Below are 21,230 nucleotides of genomic sequence, written 5' to 3' on the forward strand. Positions count from 1 at the left end.
GGGGTGCATCGGCCATGCTAAATTCTCCCTCAGTGTTACCCGAACAGGAGTGTGGCGACTAGGGGATCTTCACAGTAACTTCATTGCAGTGTTAATGCCAGCCTTACTGGTGACACTAATAAATAAACTTTAAACAACTTTCCTGCTATCCCTCCCACCAATCACTGACCTTCTACTGAGTTCCAGCTCTTCCACCGGCCCCCACGTTAAGCGGAATATAACCTGCCACATTTCCCTCCGATCCAAAACTCACGTGGACACGAAACACTAACTCTTGTTTCTCTCCTCCCTCAAGACGCTGCCGGACCTGCTGAGTTTTTCCAGTCTTTTCTGCTTTTAGTAAACAAGGCAACTGGGTCCCCAACCAGCAGAAATTAATCGATTCAATCGGTGTGCGTTTTATTAACTCGTTGACGGGACACGGGCGTCGCCAGCTGGGTCAACATCCCTAACTGCCCCTTGAACCGAGTGTCCCGCTTGGCCATTTCAGAGGACAAAGAACATTCCAGCACAGGAACAGGCCCTTCGGCCCCTCCAAGCCTGCACCGACCATGCTGCCCCGACTCAACTAAAAACCCCCTACCCTTCCGGGGACCATATCCCTCTATTCCCATCCTATTCACGTATTTGTCCAGACGCCCCTTAAAAGTCACTATCGTATCCGCTTCCACTACCTCCCCCGGCAGCGAGTTAGAAACATAGAAACCCTACAGTGCAGAAGGAGGCCATTCGGCCCATCGAGTCTGCACCGACCACAATCCCACCCAGGCCCGACCCCCACACATTTTACCCGCTAATCCCTCTAACCTACGCATCCCAGGACTCTAAGGGACAATTTTTAACCTGGCCAATCAACCTAACCCGCACATCTTTGGACTGTGGGAGGAAACCGGAGCACCCGGAGGAAACCCACGCAGACACGAGGAGAATGTGCAAACTCCACACAGACAGTGACCCGAGCCGGGAATCGAACCCGGGACCCTGGAGCTGTGAAGCAGCAGTGCTAACCACTGTGCTACCGTGCCAGGCACCCACCACCCTCTGTGTAAAAAAACTTGCCTCGTACATCTTTAAACCTTGCCCCTCGCACCTTAAACCGATGCCCCCTAGTAATTGACTCTTCCACCCTGGGAAAAGGCTTCTGGCTATCCACTCTGTCCATGCCTCTCATAATCTTGTAGACTTCTATCAGGTCGCCCCCTCAACCTCCGTCGCTCCAGTGAGAACAATCCAAGTTTCTCCAACTTCTCCTCATAGCTAATGCCCTCCATGCCAGGCAACATCCTGGTAAATCTTTTCTGTACCCTCTCCAAAGCCTCCACATCCTTCTGGTAGTGTGGCGACTGTTTCAGAGGGTCAGTTTAGCGTTGACCCCATTGCTGCGGCTCTGGGGTCACATGTCGGCCAGACCGGGCAAGGATGGCAGATTTCCTTCCCTGAAGGGCCTTCTTTTTTCTCTAGAATCCCAACAGTGCAGGAGGAGGCCATTCGGTCCATCGAAACGGCACTAAGTCTTGGACAGAGAACCAACGATAGCTGTCACGGTCACTGAGATTAACTTTCTGATTCCAGATTTTTTAAAACTTCAATTTAAAAGTTCACCAGCTGCTGTGGTGGGATTTGAACCCAGGGTTCCCCCAGATTATTAACCTGGGGGTGGGCCTCTGGATTGTGAGCTCAGTGACATCACCACAACACCAGAGGATGGACAACCAGTGGGGAAAACAATCTTGCAATGGGCGTTCTGACAGAGACACGTGCCCCGGGGATGGCAGGGGGTAAATTCCTGACAGGGACACAAAGCCCCTTGCCCACTGATCACCCCCCCCCCCCCCCTTCCACAATCCTCACCTTCTTGCCAACATGGCACTCATTTCTTCCATCAGTCCGCCTCCTCCTCCTCCTCCTCCTCCACCACCTCCTCCTCCACTTCCACCACCTCCACCTCCTCGGCTGTCGTTCTTGGGGCTGGTGCTTCCTGCCTCTTCAGCCTGGGGAGGGGGAGAAGAAAGGGAGAGAGGGGAGGCGGGGGGGGGGGGGGGAGAAGAGAGGGGCGGGGGGGGGGAGGAGAGAAGGGCGGGGGGGGGGGGGGGAGGAGAGAAGGGCGGGGGGGGGGGGGGGAGGAGAGAAGGGCGGGGGGGGGGGGGGAGGAGAGAAGGGCGGGGGGGGGGGAGGAGAGAAGGGCGGGGGGGAGGAGAGAAGGGCGGGGGGGGGGAGGAGAGAAGGGCGGGGGGGAGAGAAGGGCGGGGGGGAGAGAAGGGCGGGGGGAGAGAAGGGCGGGGGGGAGAGAAGGGCGGGGGGGAGAGAAGGGCGGGGGGGAGAGAAGGGCGGGGGGGAGAGAAGGGCGGGGGGGGAGAGAAGGGCGGGGGGGGAGAGAAGGGTGGGGGGGGGAGAGAAGGGTGGGGGGGGAGAGAAGGGTGGGGGGGAGAGAAGGGTGGGGGGGGAGAGAAGGGTGGGGGGGGAGAGAAGGGTGGGGGGGAGAGAAGGGTGGGGGGGGAGAGAAGGGTGGGGGGGGAGAGAAGGGTGGGGGGGGAGAGAAGGGTGGGGGGGAGAGAAGGGTGGGGGGGGAGAGAAGGGTGGGGGGGGAGAGAAGGGTGGGGGGGAGAGAAGGGTGGGGGGGGAGAGAAGGGTGGGGGGGAGAGAAGGGTGGGGGGGGAAGAAGGGTGGGGGGGGAGAGAAGGGTGGGGGGGAGAGAAGGGTGGGGGGGGAGAGAAGGGTGGGGGGGGAGAGAAGGGTGGGGGGGGAGAGAAGGGTGGGGGGGGAGAGAAGGGTGGGGGGGAGAGAAGGGTGGGGGGGGAGAGAAGGGTGGGGGGGGAGAGAAGGGTGGGGGGGGAGAGAAGGGTGGGGGGGGAGAGAAGGGTGGGGGGGGAGAGAAGGGTGGGGGGGGAGAGAAGGGTGGGGGGGGAGGAGGGGTGGGGGAGAGAAGGGTGGGGGGGAGAGAAGGGTGGGGGGGGAGAGAAGGGTGGGGGGGAGAGAAGGGTGGGGGGGGAGAGAAAGGGGGGGGGGGGAGAGAAGGGTGGGGGGGAGAGAAGGGTGGGGGGGGGAGAGAAGGGTGGGGGGGGAGAGAAGGGTGGGGGGGGAGAGAAGGGTGGGGGGGGAGAGAAGGGTGGGGGGGGAGAGAAAGGGTGGGGGGGGAGAGAAGGGTGGGGGGGGAGAGAAGGGTGGGGGGGGAGAGAAGGGTGGGGGGGGAGAGAAGGGTGGGGGGGGAGAGAAGGGTGGGGGGGGAGAGAAGGGTGGGGGGGGAGAGGTGGGGGGGGAGAGAAGGGGTGGGGGGGGAGAGAAGGGTGGGGGGGGAGAGAAGGGGGGGGGGGGGGAGAAGGGTGGGGGGGGAGAGAAGGGTGGGGGGGGGAGAGAAGGGTGGGGGGGGGAGAGAAGGGTGGGGGGGGGAGGGTGGGGGGGGGAGAGAAGGGTGGGGGGGAGAGAAGGGTGGGGGGGGAGAGAAGGGTGGGGGGGGAGAAGGGGGGGGGGGGAGAGAAGGGTGGGGGGGGAGAGAAGGGTGGGGGGGGAGAGAAGGGTGGGGGGGGAGAGAGGGTGGGGGGGAGAGAAGGGTGGGGGGGGAGAGAAGGGTGGGGGGGGGGAGAGAAGGGTGGGGGGGGAGAGAAGGGTGGGGGGGGAGAGGGGGTGGAAAGGGGAAGGGGGGGAAGGGGGGAGGCGGCGGAAGAAGGGGGGGTGGTAAGGGGGGGAAGGGGGAAGGGGGGGAGGTGGGAAGGGGGGGAGGAGAAGGGGGGGGGAGGAGGAAAGGGGAGTAGGAGCGGGGGAGGAAGGGGGAAAGAGGGAGGGGAAAAGGGAAGGGAAGGGGCAGTGGAGACGTTAAAGAGTTTAATTGGGGGGGGGGGGGGGGGGGAGGGGGGAAATTGGCAACAAAATCCCAAAAATTCACTGTCGAATTTGGGGCGATGCTGCCGTTCGATCTCTGGCTGTCCCCGGGGAAGCTTCGCAGGGAATTAAACCCCCCGGGATAGGCCGACTGTACACAGCAAGATCCCACAAACAGCTCATTGGCTCTACTGGTCTTGGTAGAAGGGTGAGCATTGGCCAGGACATGCGGGGAGAATTCCACCCCTCACCCAACATCCCCTCTCCCCAACTTCCCACCCACCACCTCACCCCCCAGTTTCCCCCCCCATCCCATTCCATCGAGCTCCTTCTGTGAAGACACCCAGGGTGGAGCAGCCCATCCAGTAGACCAGTCGCCACCTTCCTGAATGCTCTTTGTGGGAGTTACTGTGTTTCTCTCTTTGATGTTTCCACAGGGACTGGGCTGTTTTTTCAGTCCTAAAGCACAGCTCCCTTGGACCGGCTCAGATTGGGGTTTGAGAATAGGAAATTCTGGTTCATTTGACCAGAGCCCAGAGTACCCACCTCTCTGCCAATCACAGCCCAGAGCGCCCAGCGCACCCACCTGTCCACCAATCACAGCCCAGCTGGCCCACCTGTCTACCAATCACAGCCCAGCGCACCCACCTCTCTGCCAATCACAGCCCAGCGCACCCACCTCTCCACCAATCACAGCCCAGCGTGCCCACCTCTCCACCAATCACAGCCCAGCGTGCCCATCTCTCCACCAATCACAGCCCAGCGCACCCACCTGTCCACCAATCACAGCCGAGAGCGCACCCACCTGTCCACCAATCACAGCCCAGCTCGCCCACCTGTCTACCAATCACAGCCCAGCGCGCCCGCCTCTCTGCCAATCACAGCCCAGTGCACCCACCTCTCTGCCAATCACAGCCCAGCGTGCCCACCTCTCCACCAATCACAGCCCAGCGTGCCCATCTCTCCACCAATCACAGCCCAGCGCACCCACCTGTCCACCAATCACAGCCGAGAGCGCACCCACCTGTCCACCAATCACAGCGGAGATCACTCACCTGTGCCATTTTCTTCAGCTTGGCGGCCTGCAGCGCCTGCGCGAGGCCCCCCCCGGCACCTCCACTTGACGTGCCGCTGCTGGGGGGCAGCGGGGGAGGAGGGGGCGGCCCGCTCCCCGAGGGAGGGGGCGGGGCCAAGGGCGGCGGGGGCGGGCCCGGTGGGGGTGGGGGTCCAGGCGGAGGGGGCGGGGCTGGGGGACCCCCGGCCGGAGCTGGAGGGGCGGGAGGCACTGGGGAAAAAGAAAAGAAAAAGAGAGAGGGGTTAACACCGAGGATTGGCCACCAATCCACAAACAGCAACAGGAGCTGGCTCTTCAGCCAGGTGAGCCTTCACTGAGCCTGAAAAATTAAATACACTCCCTACAAACTCAACCAATCTCCAGTTAAATACATCAATGCCATTCCCTTCACCCATGACCTGTAGAGACGCCTTCCACATTCCCACTAACTCACTAACGATTCCTTCCATGGGGATGTGGGCTTCTCTAGACTAGCATTTATTCCCCATCCCTAATTACCCCTTGAGAAGGTGGTGGGTGAGCCGCCATCTTGAACCCCTGTGGTATAGGTACACCCCCAGTGCTGTTAGCGAGGGTGTTCCAGGGATTTGACCCAGCAACAGTGAAGGAACCTCCAACATAGAAACATAGAAGATAGGAGCAGGAGGAGGCCATTCGGCCCTTCGAGCCTGCTCCCCCATTCATCACCAACATGGCTGATCATCCAACTCAATAGCCTCATCCTGCTTTCTCCCCATAACCTTTGATCCCGTTCACCCCAAGTGCTATATCCAGCTGCCTCTTGGATACATTCAAGATTTTGACATCAACTCCTTCCTGTGGTAATGAATTCCACAGGCTCACCACTCTTTGGGTGAAGAAATGTCTCCTCACCTCCGTCCTCAATGGTCTACCCCGAATCCTCAGACTGTGACCCCTGGTTCTGGACTCCCCCACCATCGGGAATATCTTTCCTGCATCAAACACAACGTTTTGGCCTCAACTACTTTCTGTGGGAGTGAATTCCACACATTCACCACCCTCTGGGTGAAGAAATCTCTCCTCACCTCAGTCCTAAGGTTTACCCCTTATCCTCATTTTATGACCCCTAGTTCTGGACTCCCCCCACCATCGGGAACATTCTTTCTGCATCTACCCTGTCTAACCCTGTTAGAATTTTAAGTCTCTATGAGATCCCCCCCCTGTGAAAACAATCCTAACCTGGTCAATCTCTCCTCATGCATCAGTCCCGCCATCCCCGGAATCAGCCTGGTAAACCTTCGCTGCACTCCCTCGAGAGCAAGAACATCCTTCCTCAGAAAAGGAGACCAAAACTGCACACAACACTCTAGGTGTGGCCTCACCAAGGCCCTGTATAATTGCAACAACACATCCGTGCTCCTGTACTCGAAACCTCTCGCAATGAAGGCCAACATACCATTTGCCTTCTTTACCGCCTGCTGCACCTGCATGCTTACCTTCAGCGACTGGTGCACAAGGACACCCAGGTCCCGCTGCACACTCCCCTCTCCCAATTTACAATATTTCCAAATATTGCATCGTGTGCAGTTTTGGTGTCCTTATCAGAGGATTCTCAACGAGACCTTGGAGTCCTCGTGCACCAGTCGTTGAAAGTAAGCGTGCAGGTACAGCAGGCAGTAAAGAAGGCAAATGGTATGTTTGGCCTTCATAGCGAGAGGATTTGAGTATAGGGACAGGGATATTTTGCTGCAATTGTATAGGGCGTTGGTGAGGCCACACCTGGACTATTGTGTGCAGTTTTGGTGTCCTGATCTGAGGAAGGATGTCCTTGCTATAGAGGGAGCGCAGCGAAGGTTTACCAGGCTGATTCCTGGGATGGCAGGTCTGTCATATGAGGAGAGACTAAGTCGGTTAGGATTATATTCACTGGAGTTTAGAAGAGTGAGAGGGGATCTCATAGAAACTTGTAAAATTCTAACAGGATTAGACAGGGTAGATTCAGAAAGAATGTTCCTGATGGTGGGGGAATCCAGAACTAGGGGGTCATAGTTTGGGGATAAGGGGTAAACCTTTTAGGACTGAGGCGAGGAGAAATTTCTTCACCCAGAGGATGGTGAATGTGTGGAATTCACTCCCACAGAAAGTAGTTGAGGCCAAAACGTTGTGTGATTTCAAGAAGAAATTAGATCTAGCTCTTGGGGCTAAAGGGATCGAGGGATATGGGGGGGAGGGAGGGATCAAGATATTGAATTCGATGATCAGCCATGATCAAAATGAATGGCGGAGCAGGCTCGAAGGGCCGAATGGCCTCCTCCTGCTTCTAGTTTCTATATCCCTGAGTCAGGGTGGTGAGTGGTTTGGCTGAGGGGAATTTGCAGGAGGTGTTCCCCATGTATCTGCTGGTGGTCGTGGGTTTGGAAGGAGTTGATGAATTCTTAAGATGCTGCAGTGCGCACTGTAGCCGGCTCTGCTTCCAACGGAGCCTTCGCAGGTGCGACCTTTTCTGAAGTAATTCTCATTTGAACGGTCAACGTATAAGACAATGTTTGAATGACTCACCGAACAAAGAGGGGGGGTGGGTGGGTCGTACAGGGAGAGAACGTTAAAAGAAGATTGGTGTGTGTGTCACCTCCTCCAGCAACACCAAAACTCTCCCAAGATCCCGGCCCTCCTCTAACGCTGGCTCCTCCTTGCATTCCCAATTATAAGTCGCCCCTCCACTGGTGGCCAAGCGTCTGTTTGCCGGGATCCCATTGCTCTGGAATTCCCTCCCAAAGTGACCGGGTCACTGGTGCTGCTGTAGCCTCCAGGGCTATGGGCCAAGCACTGGAAAATGGGATCAGTGCGGTGAGAACTTTGGTGACTGGCGTGACCATGATGGGCCGAATGGCCTCGTTCTGGGCTGTAAACGCCTACGAATAAACCTCTTTACCTTTATTTTTATTCATTCATGGGACATGGGCGTCGCTGGCTGGGCCCAGCATTTATTGCCCATCCCTAGTTGCCCTTGGAGGGCAGTTGAGAGTCAACCCCATTGCTGTGGCTCTGGAGTCACATGTAGGCCAGACCGGGTAAGGACGGCAGATTTCCTTCCCTAAAGGAATCAGATGGGTTTTTCCGACAATGGGTCATCAGTAGATTCTTAATTCCAGATACTTTTTATTGAATTCAAATTCCATCATCTGCTGTGGCGGGATTCGAACCCGGGTCACCCAGAACATTAGCTGAGTTTCTGGATTAAAAGTCTAGCGATAATACCACTAGGCTATCGCCTGGCCCAGATTAGCGAACCAGATGGGTTATTAGGACAATTGTAGAATCCCTACAGCGCAGAAGGAGGCCATTCGGCCCATCGAGTCAGCACCAACTCTCCGACAGAGTTGTCTCATACTGCCCCGTAGGTTAGGTGGTTAGCAGGGTAAATATGTGCGGTTACAGGGATAGGATCAGGGTGGGATGTTCTTTCGGAGAGTTGGCGCAGACCTGATGGGCTGAATGGCCTCTTTCTGCACCGCAGGGATCCTAGGAGTCGGTGTGATTTCTTCAGAGCTAAGAGAGGGAGAAACGCGATGGGTTTGAGAGGGGGTTGAGTCAGCGATAGGCGGGAGGGGAGGACAGATTGCACAAAGATGTGCGGGTTAGGTGGATTGGCCATGCTAACTTGACCCTAGTGCTAGGGGGTTAGCAGGGTAAATACAGGTTACCTTTGATTCTATGAGAGCACCAATGATATATCATGGTCACCATTACTGAAACTAGCTTTCAATTCCAGATTTTTATTAATCCAATTCAAATTCCACCATCTGCCGTGAAGGGATTCGAACCCGGGTCCCCCAGAACATTGGCCAAGTTTCTGGATCAATAGTTTAGCGATAATACCACTAGGCCGTCCATCGCACCCCCAGGAGGCCTCGAACCTCACCACCTTCTGTTGGGATCTCACTCAACACTTCCCTCTTCGGCCAAGCTCTGGGTCACCTGACCTCTCGTGTGACTCGGGAATCACATGGTTTGATTGTGTTTCTGTGCAGAGCACCGGGGCAAAAAATTGGCAAGTCACGTTGACGCTTTATAGAACCTTAGTTAGGCCGCACTTGGAATATAGGGTTCAATTCTGGTCGCCACACTACCAGAAGGATGTGGAGGCTTTGGAGAGGGTACAGGAAAGATTTACCAGGATGTTGCCTGGTATGGAGGGCATTAGCTACGAGGAGAGGTTGGAGAAACTTGGTTTGTTCTCACTGGAGCGACGGAGGTTGAGGGGGCGAGCTGATAGAGATCTACAAGATTATAAGGGGCAGAGTGGATAGTCAGAAGCTTTTTCCCAGGGTGGAAGAGTCAATTACTAGGGGGCACAGATTTAAGGTGCGAGGGGCAGAGTTTAAAGGAGATGTACGAGGCAGGTTTTTACACAGTGGGTGCCTGGAACTCGGCTGGGTCAGTGTCTGTGTGGAGTTTGCACGTTCTCCCCGTGTCTGCGTGGGTTTCCTCCGGGTGCTCCGGCTTCCTCCCACAGTCTGAAAGCTGGTTAGGGTGCATTGACCCGAACAGGCGCCGGAGTGTGGCAACGAGGGGAATTTCACAGTAACTTCATTGCAGTGTTAACGCAAGCCTTACTTGTGACTAATAAATGAACTTTTAAATTTTAGTGGAAGCGGATATGATAGTGACTTTTAAGGGGCGCCTTGACAAATACGTGAATAGGATGGGAATAGGGGGATATGGTCCCCGGAAGGGTAGGGGGTTTTAGTTCAGTCGGGCAGCATGGTCGGTGCAGGCTTGGAGGGGCCGAAGGGCCTGTTCCTGTGCTGTAATTTTCTTTGTTCTTTGTTAAAAGAACTCGTTGTTTGGGGCCTGGTTGGTTCGGAGCCAGATGTCCAACAGCTCACAACGTCAGGGGACTAAATCCGCTTTCACGGACTTACCAGTTACATAACTCTCCTCGATCGCCACAGATTCCGGGGATAAGCAACCCATCCACGCTTCCGAAGTACCAGTTCGGCTCAAGTTTTGGGAGGTCAGGGGTTGGAATCCCAGTTTGCCCCCCCAGCCGAGGACCCGCTGGTTGGGGGAATTCCAATTGGCTTTGGAGTGCGGGGAGGAAACCCACGCAGACATGGGGAGAACTCCACACAGACAGTGACCCGAGGCCGGAATCGAACCCGGGTCCCCGGCGCTGTGAGGCAGCGGCGCTAACCACTGTGCCACCTACGCCTGGATCTACTGCCACAGGAATCAGTACGGTGCAGACACCAATTTGTTTTACCAATTCCACCACAGGTAGACTGAAGTCGCCAGGGAGGGTCGAGGCACCACCCCCCCCCCTCCCGTGTCCCCCACCCCACCCTGGCCTACCTGCGCTACGCCGCTCCTGCTGTTCTCGCTCTTGTTCTAGTCTCTGCTGCTCCAGCTTCTGTTGCTCCAGCTTCTGCTGCTGCTCCAGCTGTTGCCTGTTGGCCAGCGACACACACACACAGATGTTAGGAACACAGCTGGCTGGTTTAACCACCCCCCCCCCCTCCCCGGCCTCCAGGACCAAGGTCAAATGGTCAACTCTTGTCTCCTTCCTTGCCAGGGCAGCTGTGTCGCCTTCAACTCACCGGCGCTCACTGCTGCTCTGATGGGCGGCGAGTGGGACACCCGAGCCCGCACCAACCACCATTGGGTCACAAGCAAAGACCCCCCCCCCCCAACCTCTCCGGCCATCCAATCAGGGCCACTTGCTCTTTGACCTGGCGATGGCGGAGGAAGTAGTTGACTTCTTCCCCTCCCCCGCCAATCTCAGTGTGGGGACTCCGACGCCTCATCTCACCCCCTCCCCCACCAGTGTAGCAATGGTCACGCATACCCACAAAGGAGTTAGGAGCAGGAGTAGACCATTGAGCCCTTCCATCGCGCTTCACCATTCAACCAGAGCACAGTTAGCACTGCTGCCTCACAGCGCCAAAGACCCGGGTTCAATTCCGGCTTCGGGTCACTGTGCGTGGAGTTTGCACGTTCTCCCCGTGTCTGCATGGGTTTCCTCCGGGTGCCTCCCACAGGAAGATGTGCAGGTTAGGTGGATTGGCCATGCTAAATTGCCCCTTAGTGTCCAAAGATGTGCAGGTTGGGTGGATTGGCCATGCTAAATTGCCCCTTAGTGTCCAAAGATGTGCAGGTTAGGTGGATTGGCCATGCTAAATTGCCCCTTAGTGCCCAAAGATGTGTAGGTTAGGTGGATTGGCCGTGCTAAATTGCCCCTTAGTGCCCAAAGATGTGCGGTTTAGGTGGATTGGCCATGCTAAATTGCCCCTTAATGCCCCAACATGTGTAGGTTAGGTGGATTAGTGGGGTAAATACATGAGGGTACAGGGATAGAACCCGGGTGGGATGTTCTTTTGGAGAGTCGGTGCAGACTCAATGGGCTGAATGGCCTCCTTCTGCACTGCAGGGATTCCACGAGCCTGCGTGACTCTTCTTCAGAGTTAGAGAGAGGGAGAAACGCGATGGGTTTGAGAGGGGCTTGAGTCAGCGATGGGCGGGAAGGGGAGGGCAGATTGCACAAAGATGTTTCGGGTACAGGACAGTGGATGTGTTAATGGCAATCTCGAGGACTAAAGCTGGTGTCAATAGCAGTGCTTAGCAAACGGGCTGAGTTGCTGCCTGGCGGAGGCTGCCTCGAGTTCCAACTTGGGTTTGGCTTAAATGGGGTCAATGCCCTTACCCGCAGGGGGCACTCACCTCCTCTGCTGTTCCACCTCTTCAGCCGTTGGTCCATTATTCACCGTTCGCGGGGTAGTGGGTCCTGTGCAGGAAGAAAAGACACCAAAAGAGTTAATGGTGGCACTTCCCTCGGCGTGGAGGCCAGCGACTTGCATTTGTATAGCGCCGAATCCCGAGGGGCGATTCCCAGGAGGTTGCACCAGGCAAAGACCCATCAGCGGGCTAGGCCGGGAGAGATCAGGCGGCCAAAAGCTCGGTTGGGTTGAAGGACGGCGGAGAGGTTGAGAGAGAGAGAGAATTCCAGAGCTCGAGGGGGGTCCCCTTCCCCCAGGCAGCTGAAGGCACGTCTGCCAATGGCCCAGTCATGAGACCAGAATCGGAAGAATTTGGAGGATTGTGGGGCTGGAGGTGATTCAGAAACTCAATGCCAGGGTGTCAAGCGCTGAAGATGACCCGAAGGTTCCACAGGTAGACGGAGAATCGAGGGGGATAAGGCGGGGAAAGTGGGGTTGGCCACAATTTCAGAGCAGTCACGACCTCATTGAATGGTGGAGCAGATTCGATGGGCTGAAAGGCCTACTTCTGCTCCTCCGTCTCAGTGGCTAGTAGGCCTCTTTCTTGGCGCCAGTTTCGGATGGTCAACTTTATATGGGCAACGTGCGCTCGCCCACACCCCCTCCCCCGCCAATCTCAGCGTGGGGACTCCGACGCCTCATCCCACCCCCTCCCCCACCATGGTCACACACATACCCACACTCGCCATGCCTTCGAGCACCTCGAGGGCGTGATGCATCCCGTTGGCGAATAGCGTGGCATCCTCCTTGCTCCCGAAGTTCAGGCCCCAGACCTGACGCATGTCCCGCCACTGGTGGAAGCTAGGCGTGGCCTGGTTGTACTTGAGGCCCTTGACGATGGAACAGTTAATCACAACCTGGGGAGGAGGGAAGCAACACACAGGGTTAACCTGCCGGGGCCCACAAGGTCATTAAAAGGGGCACGCGCCACAGGCAGATACCCGCGTAAAGACTGCGCGGCTCAGAAGTAAGGGCAGCACGGTGGCACAGTGGTTGGCACTGCTGCCTCACGGCACCAGAGGCCCGGGTTCAATCCCGGCCTCGGGTCACTGTCTGTGTGGAGTCTGCACGTTTTCCCCCCCCGTGTCTATTGAGTTTCCTCCCACAGTCCAAAAGACGTGCTGGTTAGATGCTAAGTTCTCCCTCAGTGTTACCCGAACAGGCGCCGGAGTGTGGCGACTAGGGGATTTTCACAGTAACTTCATTGCGGTGTTAATGTCAGCCTTACTTGTGACACTAACAACAAACTTTTACTTGGAATCATGGCCCACTTTAAGGACAGCAAATATCTCATTGGACCATAGACTGTTCCACAGAAAAGGCCATTCTGCCCATCATTTGCCCCATCCTCCCCCGCTCCTATCCCGCAGCACTGAAAACGTTCCCTCTGCCAGTATTTATTCATAGAAACTTAGCAGGAGTAGACCATTCAGCCCTTCGAGCCTGCTCCGCCATTCACTTTGATCATGGCTGATCATCAAATTCAATATCCTGATCCCTCCTTCCCCCCTATATCCCTTAATCCTCACGACCTACAGAATCCGAGAATCCCTACAGTGCACGAGAAAGCCATTCGGCCCATCGAGTCTGCACTGACTCTCCAACAGATCATTCCATCTAGGCCCTGTCCAGGTAACCCCACGTATTTTATCCTGCTAATCCCCTTCACCCGCACATCTTTGGACACCAAGGGGCAATTTAGCATGGCTAATCCCCTTAACCTGCACATCTTTGGACACCAAGGGGCAATTTAGCATGGCCAATCCCCTTAGCCTACACATCTTTGGACACGAAGGGGCAATTTAGCATGGCCAATCCACCTAACCTGCACATCTTTGGACACTAAGGGGCAATTTAGCATGGCCAATCCACCTAACCTGCACATCTTTGGACACTAAGGGGCAATTTAGCATGGCCAATCCACCTAACCTGCACATCTTTGGACACTAAGGGGCAATTTAGCATGGCCAATCCACCTAACCTGCACATCTTTGGACACTAAGGGGCAATTTAGCATGGCCAATCCACCTAACCTGCACATCTTTGGACACTAAGAGGCAATTTAGCATGGCCAATCCACCTAACCTGCACATCTTTGGACACTAAGGGGCAATTTAGCATGGCCAATCCACCTAACCTGCACATCTTTGGACACTAAGGGGCAATTTAGCATGGCCAATCCACCTAACCTGCACATCTTTAAACACTGAGGGGCAATTTAGCATGGCCAATCCACCTAACCTGCACATCTTTGGACACTAAGGGGCAATTTAGCATGGCCAATCCCCCTAACCTGCACATCTTTGGACACGAAAGGACAATTTAGCATGGCCAATCCCCCTAAACTGCACATCTTTGGACTGTGGGAGGAAACAAGAGCACCCGGAGAAAACCCATGCAGACACGGGGAGAACGTGCAAACTCCACACAGACCCGAGACCAGAAGTGAACCTGGGTCCCCGGTGCTGTGAGGCAGCAGCACTAACCACTGTGCTGCCCTGTACCACACGCAGGAACATAGAATTCTCTTTGACAATTATGGTTGAACCCGTTCCTCGTGGCCCTGTACCGACTTTACCGGAGATTTTGTGCGCAGACCCAAAATTAAACCCAAATCTTAGCGCCGACAAAGCAGCCACATCTGGGTCAGAGGTTCAGGCGGAGGTAGGAAGGTGGTGGGAGCAAGCCACCGTCATTCATACAATTCTGCAGCCTGATTGGCTCCCGTGGTTCCGGAGTCATGTGGAGACCAGACAGGATAAGGTTGGCAGATTTCCACTCCCAAAGGGCTTTTAATTTGAGTTGATTTATTATTGGGATGAGGGTAAAGTATTGATTTTTGCGCGCTATACAAAGCATACCGTTCATAGAGTACAGAGGGGAGAAGGAAAGGAGAGAGTGCAGAATGTAGTGTTACAGTCATAACTAGGGTGTAGCGAAAGATCAACTTAGTGCGAGGTAGGCCCATTCAAAAGTCCGACGGCAACAGGGAAGAAGCTGTTCTTGAGTCGGTCGGTACGTGACCTCAGACTTTTGTATCTTTTTCCCGACGGAAGAAGGTGGAAGAGAGAATGTCCGGGGTGCGTGGGGGGTCCTTAATTATGCTGGCTGCTTTGCCGAGGCAGCGGGAGGTGTCGACAGAGTCAATGGATGGGAGGCTGGTTTGTGTGATGGATTGGGCTTCATTCACGACCCTTTGTAGTTCCTTGCGGTCCTTGGGCAGAGCAGGAGCCCCATACCAAGCTGCGATACAACCAGAAAGGATGCTTTCTATGGTGCATCTGTAAAAGTTGGTGAGAGTTGTAGCTGACATGCTGAATTCCCGTAGTCTCCTGAGAAAGTAGAGGCATTGGTGGGTTTTCTTAACTTAAGTGTTGGCATGGGGGGGACCAGTATAAGAGCAGGGATGTGTTGTTGCAATTATACAGGGCTTTGATGAGGCCACAAATGGAATAATGTGTCAGTTTTGGTCTCCTTTTCTGAGGAAGGATGTTCTTGCTCTCGAGGGAGTGCAGAAAAGGTTTACCAGACTGATTCCTGGGATGGCGGGACTGACAATTCGAAGAGATTGAGTTTGTTAGGATTGTATTCGCTGGAGTTCAGAAGAATGGGGGGGGGGGGGGGGGGGGGGGCACTGTGTGTGGAGTCTGCCAATTCTCCCCATGCCTGTGTGGGTTTCCTGCGGGTGCTCCGGTTTCCTCCCACACTCCAAAGGTATGCGGGTTAGGTTGACTGGCCGTGCTAAATTGACCCTTTGTGTCAGGGGGATTAACGAGGTAAAATATGTGGGGTTACGGGGACAGGGCCTGGGTGGGATTGTGGTTGGTGCAGACTCGATGGGCCAAATGGCCTCCTTCTGCACTGTAGGAATTCTATGACTAGACAGGGTTGATGCAGGAGGGGTGTTCCTGATGGTGGGGGAGTCCCGAACCAGGGGTCACTGTCTGAGGATATAGGATAGGCCATTTAGGACAGTGATGAGGAGACATTTCTTTACCCAGAGAGTGATGAAGCTGTGGATTTGGCCACCACAGATAGCAGTTGAGGCCAAAACATTGGATATGTTTTCAACAGGAAGATAGATATCACACTTGGGGTGAAGGGGATCGAAGATTTTGGAGGGGGTGGGGGGACGGGGAGGTGGGATCAGGGTATTGAGTTGGACGATCAGCCATAATTAAGGTTTTTCAATGTAGAGGAGCATGTTCGCCCAGTGTCTGCGTGGGTTTCCTCCGGGTGCTCCAGTTTCCTCCCACAGTCCAAAGATGTGCAGGTTAGGTGGATTGACCGTGCTAAATTGTCCCTTAGTTTTTTTTTAAAGTTTATTGATTAGTGTCCCAAGTAGGCTTACATTAACACTGCAATGAAGTCACTGTGAAAAGGCATATGGCACCCTCACCTTTATCAATCGAGGCATAGATTACAAAAACAGAGAGGTCGTGATGGAGTTGTGTAGAACTTTGGTGAGGCCACAGCTGGAGCACTGTGCGCAGTTCTGGTCGCCACATTATAGGAAGGACGTGATTGCACTGGAGGGAGTGCAGAGGAGGTTCACCAGGATGCTGCCTGGGACGGAGCATTGAAGTTATGAAGAGAGGTTGGATAGGCTTGGGTTGTTTTCATTGGAGCAGAGAAGACTGAGGGGCGACCTGATCGAGGTGTACAAGATTATGAGGGACATGGACAGAGTGGATAGGGAGCAGCTGTTCCCGAGTTGAAGGGTCAGTCACGAGGGGACATGGATTCAATTTAATTTGATTTGTCAAATGTATTGGGATACAGTGAAAAGTATTGTTTCTTGCACGCTACACAAAGCATACTGTTCATAGAGAAGGAAAGGAGAGGGTGCAGAATGTAGTGTTACAGTCATAGCTAGGGTGTAGGGAAAGATCAACTCAATGCGAGGTAGGTCCATTCAAAAGTCTGACGGCAGCAGGGAAGAAGCTGTTCTTGAGTCGGTCGGTGCGTGACCTCAGACATTTTGTATCTTTTTCCCAATGGAAGAAGGTGGAAGAGAGAATGTCCGGCGTGCGTGGGGTCCATAATTATGCTGGCTGCTTTGCCAAGGCAGCGGGAAGTGTAGACAGTGTCAATGGATGGGTTTGGGTGATGGACTGGGCTACATTCACAACCTTTTGTAGAATCATTGAACCCCTACAGTGCAGAAGGAGGCCATTCGGCCCATCGAGCCTGCACTGACCACAATCCCACCCAGGCCCTCTACCCGAAAGCGCACACATTTACCCCGCTAATCCCTCCAAATACACATGCCGGGACACTAAGGGGCAATTTACCATAGCCAATCAACCTAACCTGTACATCTTTCGGACTGTGGGAGGAAACCGGAGCACCCGGAGGAAACCCACGCAGATACGGGGAGAATGTGCAGACTCCACACAGACAGTGACCCAAGCTGGGAATCGAACCTGGGTCCCTGGCGCTGTGAGACAGCAGCGCTGACCACTGTGTCACCCTGTAGTTTCAAGCTATGGGGTGGGAGATTTTGAGGGGGATTTGAGGAAAACCTCTTTTACTCAGAGGGTGGTGAGGGTCTGGAATGCGCTGCCTGGGAGGGCGGTGGAGGCGGGATGCCTCACATCCTTTAGAAAGTACCTGGATGAGCACTTGGCACGTCATAACATTCAGGGCTATGGCCCAAGCGCTGGCAGATGGGATTAGAATCATAGAAACCCTACAGTACAGAAAGAGGCCATTCGGCCCATCGAGTCTGCACCGACCACAATCCCACCCAGGCCCTACCCCCATATCCCCACATATTTTACCCACTAATCCCTCTAACCTACACACCTCAGGACACTATGAGGGGCAATTTTTAGCATGGCCAATCAACCTAACCCGCACATCTTTGGAGTGTGGGAGGAAACCGGAGCACCTGGTGGAAACCCACGCAGACACGGGGAGAATGTGCAAACTCCACACAGACAGTGACCCAAGCCGGGAATCGAACCCAGGTCCCTGGAGCTGTGAAGCAGCAGTGCTAACCCACCGTGCCACCGTGCCGCCCACGGTAGGTGGGTGTTCAGGTGTTTCCGATGTAGACTCGATGGGCCGAAGGGCCTCTTCTGGGCTGTAGGATTCCCCGATATGATTACCTGCTGATCCTGCTGCATTTTGCGACCCACCACACGGAAGGTGTTGTTGCCGGAGTTGTGGTAGATGTGAACCCGGCTGAAGACCTGGGGCCCGGTACCCGCCGGAACCCATTTCTTGTTGGCATCATCGTACAGCATCACCGTGGCCCGGGCCTGGCAAATACTTGTCTCGCTGCAAGGGGGGGGCGGAAAAACACTCGTTACCACGGTGACACGGCAAGCGGGGAACCGCTTCATATACCAGAGAAACTCTCGACAAAACGAGTGGGGGGGGGGACTCGATCCTGCCAATCGTCCTGGCGAAACATCTTTGTAAACCGCGGGAAGCAAAATAACATTGCGACAGGCTACATAGATTAGAGACACGTCGCCCGTCCATAGGCCAGATAACAACAGGTGCCGCTGCATGAGAATATCAGGGAGGAGGCCTCCACTTGAAGGGGGCAAGGCCGAGAGGGAGTGGAGGGGGGGGGGGGGGGGGGGGGGACAGGGACCCAGAGGGAGTGGGGAGGGGGGGGGGTAGACAGAGACCCAGAGGGAGTGGGGAGGGGGGGTAGACAGAGACCCACAGTGAGTGGGTGGGGACAGAGACCCAGAGTGAGTGGGGGGGTGGGGGGGGGGGGGGGGGGGGGGGGAACAGAGACCCAGAGGGAGTGGGGGGGGAGGGGGACAGAGACACAGAGAGGTTAACAATTCCACAGTGCTGAGGGAGACTGTTGAGTGTTCTCCCCCTGACCCTGGGTTTTGGGGCGAAGGGGTGAGGTTGCCCGAGGGCAGGGGGTACAGGCGGGTGCGGTTGGACGCTGGCCAGTGATGCCAAAGCCGCTGGTCAGCCGAGCCCGCACCCACAGGGTGGCGATAGCGAGCACCATCGAGATGTTCCTGGCTTGAGCCAGCTGCCTTATCTCAGACGGCGATTATCTGGGAAGGAGGGAGCAGCATTGCCTCAGGCTGTGGCTACAAGCCGGGAGGGAAATGATTCATCAGTGACTCAGAGCAGCGGAGCGTCACTGCAGACCATGACTCAAATCAGAGGCAATTAGATAAGAACCGTCATTCCCCGGAACCAGACCAGAGTGGGTCAAATACTCCCATTTATGGACAGCGCACTGAAGGGTCTGAGTCACTTCCCTCCAGACGCAATGTCTGGACCAACAGGATGACTGGCTGGAGGCCATTCAGCCCACCGTGCCTGTGCTAGCAACTCAATCTCTCCACTGCAGAAGGAGGCCATTCGGCCCATCAAGACTGTGTGCAGTTCTGGTCGCCCTATTATAGAAAGGATATTATTAAACTAGAGGGCAGAAAAGATTTACTAGGATGCTACCGGGACTTGATGGATTGAGTTATAAGGTGAGGCTGGATAGACTGGGACTTTTTTCTCTGGAGCGTAGGAGGCTGAGGGGTGACCTTATAGAGGTCTATAAAATAATGAGGGGCACAGATCAGCTAGATAGTCAATATCTTTTCCCAAAGGTAGGGGAGTCTAAAACCAGAGGGCATAGGTTTATGGTGAGAGGGGAGAGATACAAAAGGATCCAGAGGGGCAATTTTTTCACACAGAGGGTGGTGAGTGTCTGGAACGAGCTGCCAGAGGTAGTAGTAGAGGCGGGTACAATTTTGTCTTTTAAAAAGCATTTAGACAGTTACATGGGTACAATGGGTATAGAGGGATATGGGCCAAATGCAGGCAATTGGGACAAGCTTAGTGGTTAAAAATTGAGCGGCATGGATAAGTTGGGCCGAAGGGCCTGTTTCCGTGCTGTAAACCTCTATGACTCCAAGTCTGCACCGACCACAATGCACCCAGGCCCTATCCCCGTAACCCCACATATTTACCCTGCTGATCCCTGACACTAGGGTCAATTTAGCACGGCCAATCAACCTAACCCGCACATCTTTGGACAGTGGGAGGAAACCGGAGCACCCGGAGGAAACACAGACAGACACGGGAGAAAGTGCAGCCTCCACACAGACAGTGACCCGAGCTGGGAATGACCCTGATGCTGTGAGGCAGCAGTGCTAACCGCTGTGCCCCCGCAGAGGGAGCTTTACTCTGTATCTAACCCCGTGCTGTACCTGTCCTGGGAGTGTTTGATGAGGGACAGTGTAGAGGGAGCTTTACTCTGTATCTAACCCCGTGCTGTGTCTGTCCGGGAGTGTTTGATGAGGGACAGTGTTCAGGGAGCTTTACTCTGTATCTAACCCCGTGCTGTACCTGTCCTGGGAGTGTCTGATGGGGGACAGTGTTCAGGGAGCTTTACTCTGTATCTAACCCCGTGCTGTACCTGTCCTGGGAGTGTCTGATGGGGGACAGTGTTCAGGGAGCTTTACTCTGTATCTAACCCCGTGCTGTACCTGTCCTGGGAGTGTCTGATGGGGGACAGTGTTCAGGGAGCTTTACTCTGTATCTAACCCGTGCTGTACCTGTCCTGGGAGTGTTTGATGGGGGACAGTGTAGAGGGAGCTTTACTCTGTATCTAACCCCGTGCTGTACCTGTCCTGGGAGTGTCTGATGGGGGACAGTGTAGAGGGAGCTTTACTCTGTATCTAACCCCGTGCTGTACCTGTCCTGGGAGTGTCTGATGGGGACAGTGTTCAGGGAGCTTTACTCTGTATCTAACCCCGTGCTGTACCTGTCCTGGAGTGTCTGATGGGGGACAGTGTAGAGGGAGCTTTACTCTGTATCTAACCCCGTGCTGTACCTGTCCTGGGAGTGTTTGATGGGGGACAGTGTTCAGGGAGCTTTACTCTGTATCTAACCCCGTGCTGTACCTGTCCTGGGAGTGTTTGATGGGGGACAGTGTTCAGGGAGCTTTACTCTGTACCTAACCCCGTGCTGTACCTGTCCTGGGAGTGTTTGATGGGGGGGGGGGGGGGGGAGAGAGAGAGACAGTGTGGAGGGAGCTTTACTCTGTATCCTGGGAGTGAAATGGTGGGTGGATTAAACACTGTCAGCAGAGAGAGAGTGCATGAGGCAGAGCGCGACAGGGACAGTCGAGTGTGTGACCCGGCAGCAGATGGGTCAGCGGCCTGGAATGGGAGGAATGTGTGTTAAATAAACTAGTGTAATGAGGAACGTACATCTCAGGAAGACGACTGCTTCGTCTCAGCTTGAACAACGAGCAGTTATCAGGAAAAGTAAGTGGCTCAGAGATAAAGCAACACATCAAATCTTCACCAGACATGCTGGAAAGACTGAGACGTAGGGTGGGCAGCAACCTCAAACAAACCCGGCAGTTCCTCCCTTTATTCTTTTATTTTATTCATTCCTGGGACATGGGCGTCGCTGGCTGGTCCAGCATTTATTGCCCATCCCTAGTTGCCCGAGGGCAGTTGAGAGTCAACCACATTGCTGTGGCTCTGGAGTCACATGCAGGCCAGACCGGGTAAGGACGGCAGATTTCCTTCCCTAAAGGGACATTAGTGAACCAGATGGCAAAAGAGAAAATGCTGGAAAATCTCAGCGGGTCTGGCAGCATCTGTGAG

The 21,230-nt window shown here is 55.0% G+C and overlaps 1 protein-coding gene across 1 annotated transcript; it reads right to left on the reverse strand.

The window, feature by feature from the left end:
* Positions 1-1,847: 1,847 nt before the first annotated feature.
* LOC144491000 (uncharacterized) lies at positions 1,848-17,909 on the reverse strand. Its single transcript, XM_078208681.1, has 6 exons — positions 17,742-17,909; positions 12,305-12,485; positions 11,573-11,636; positions 10,208-10,302; positions 4,872-5,101; positions 1,848-1,991 (listed from the first exon to the last, which is right to left on the reverse strand). The coding sequence occupies exons 1-6, from the start codon at positions 17,877-17,879 to the stop codon at positions 1,848-1,850; spliced, it is 852 nt and encodes a 283-aa protein (XP_078064807.1). The 5' UTR covers positions 17,880-17,909.
* Between the last annotated feature and the right edge of the window lie 3,321 nt (positions 17,910-21,230).

The sequence above is a fragment of the Mustelus asterias genome, unplaced genomic scaffold, assembly GCF_964213995.1.
Source record: "Mustelus asterias unplaced genomic scaffold, sMusAst1.hap1.1 HAP1_SCAFFOLD_4195, whole genome shotgun sequence".
NCBI lineage: Eukaryota > Metazoa > Chordata > Chondrichthyes > Carcharhiniformes > Triakidae > Mustelus > Mustelus asterias.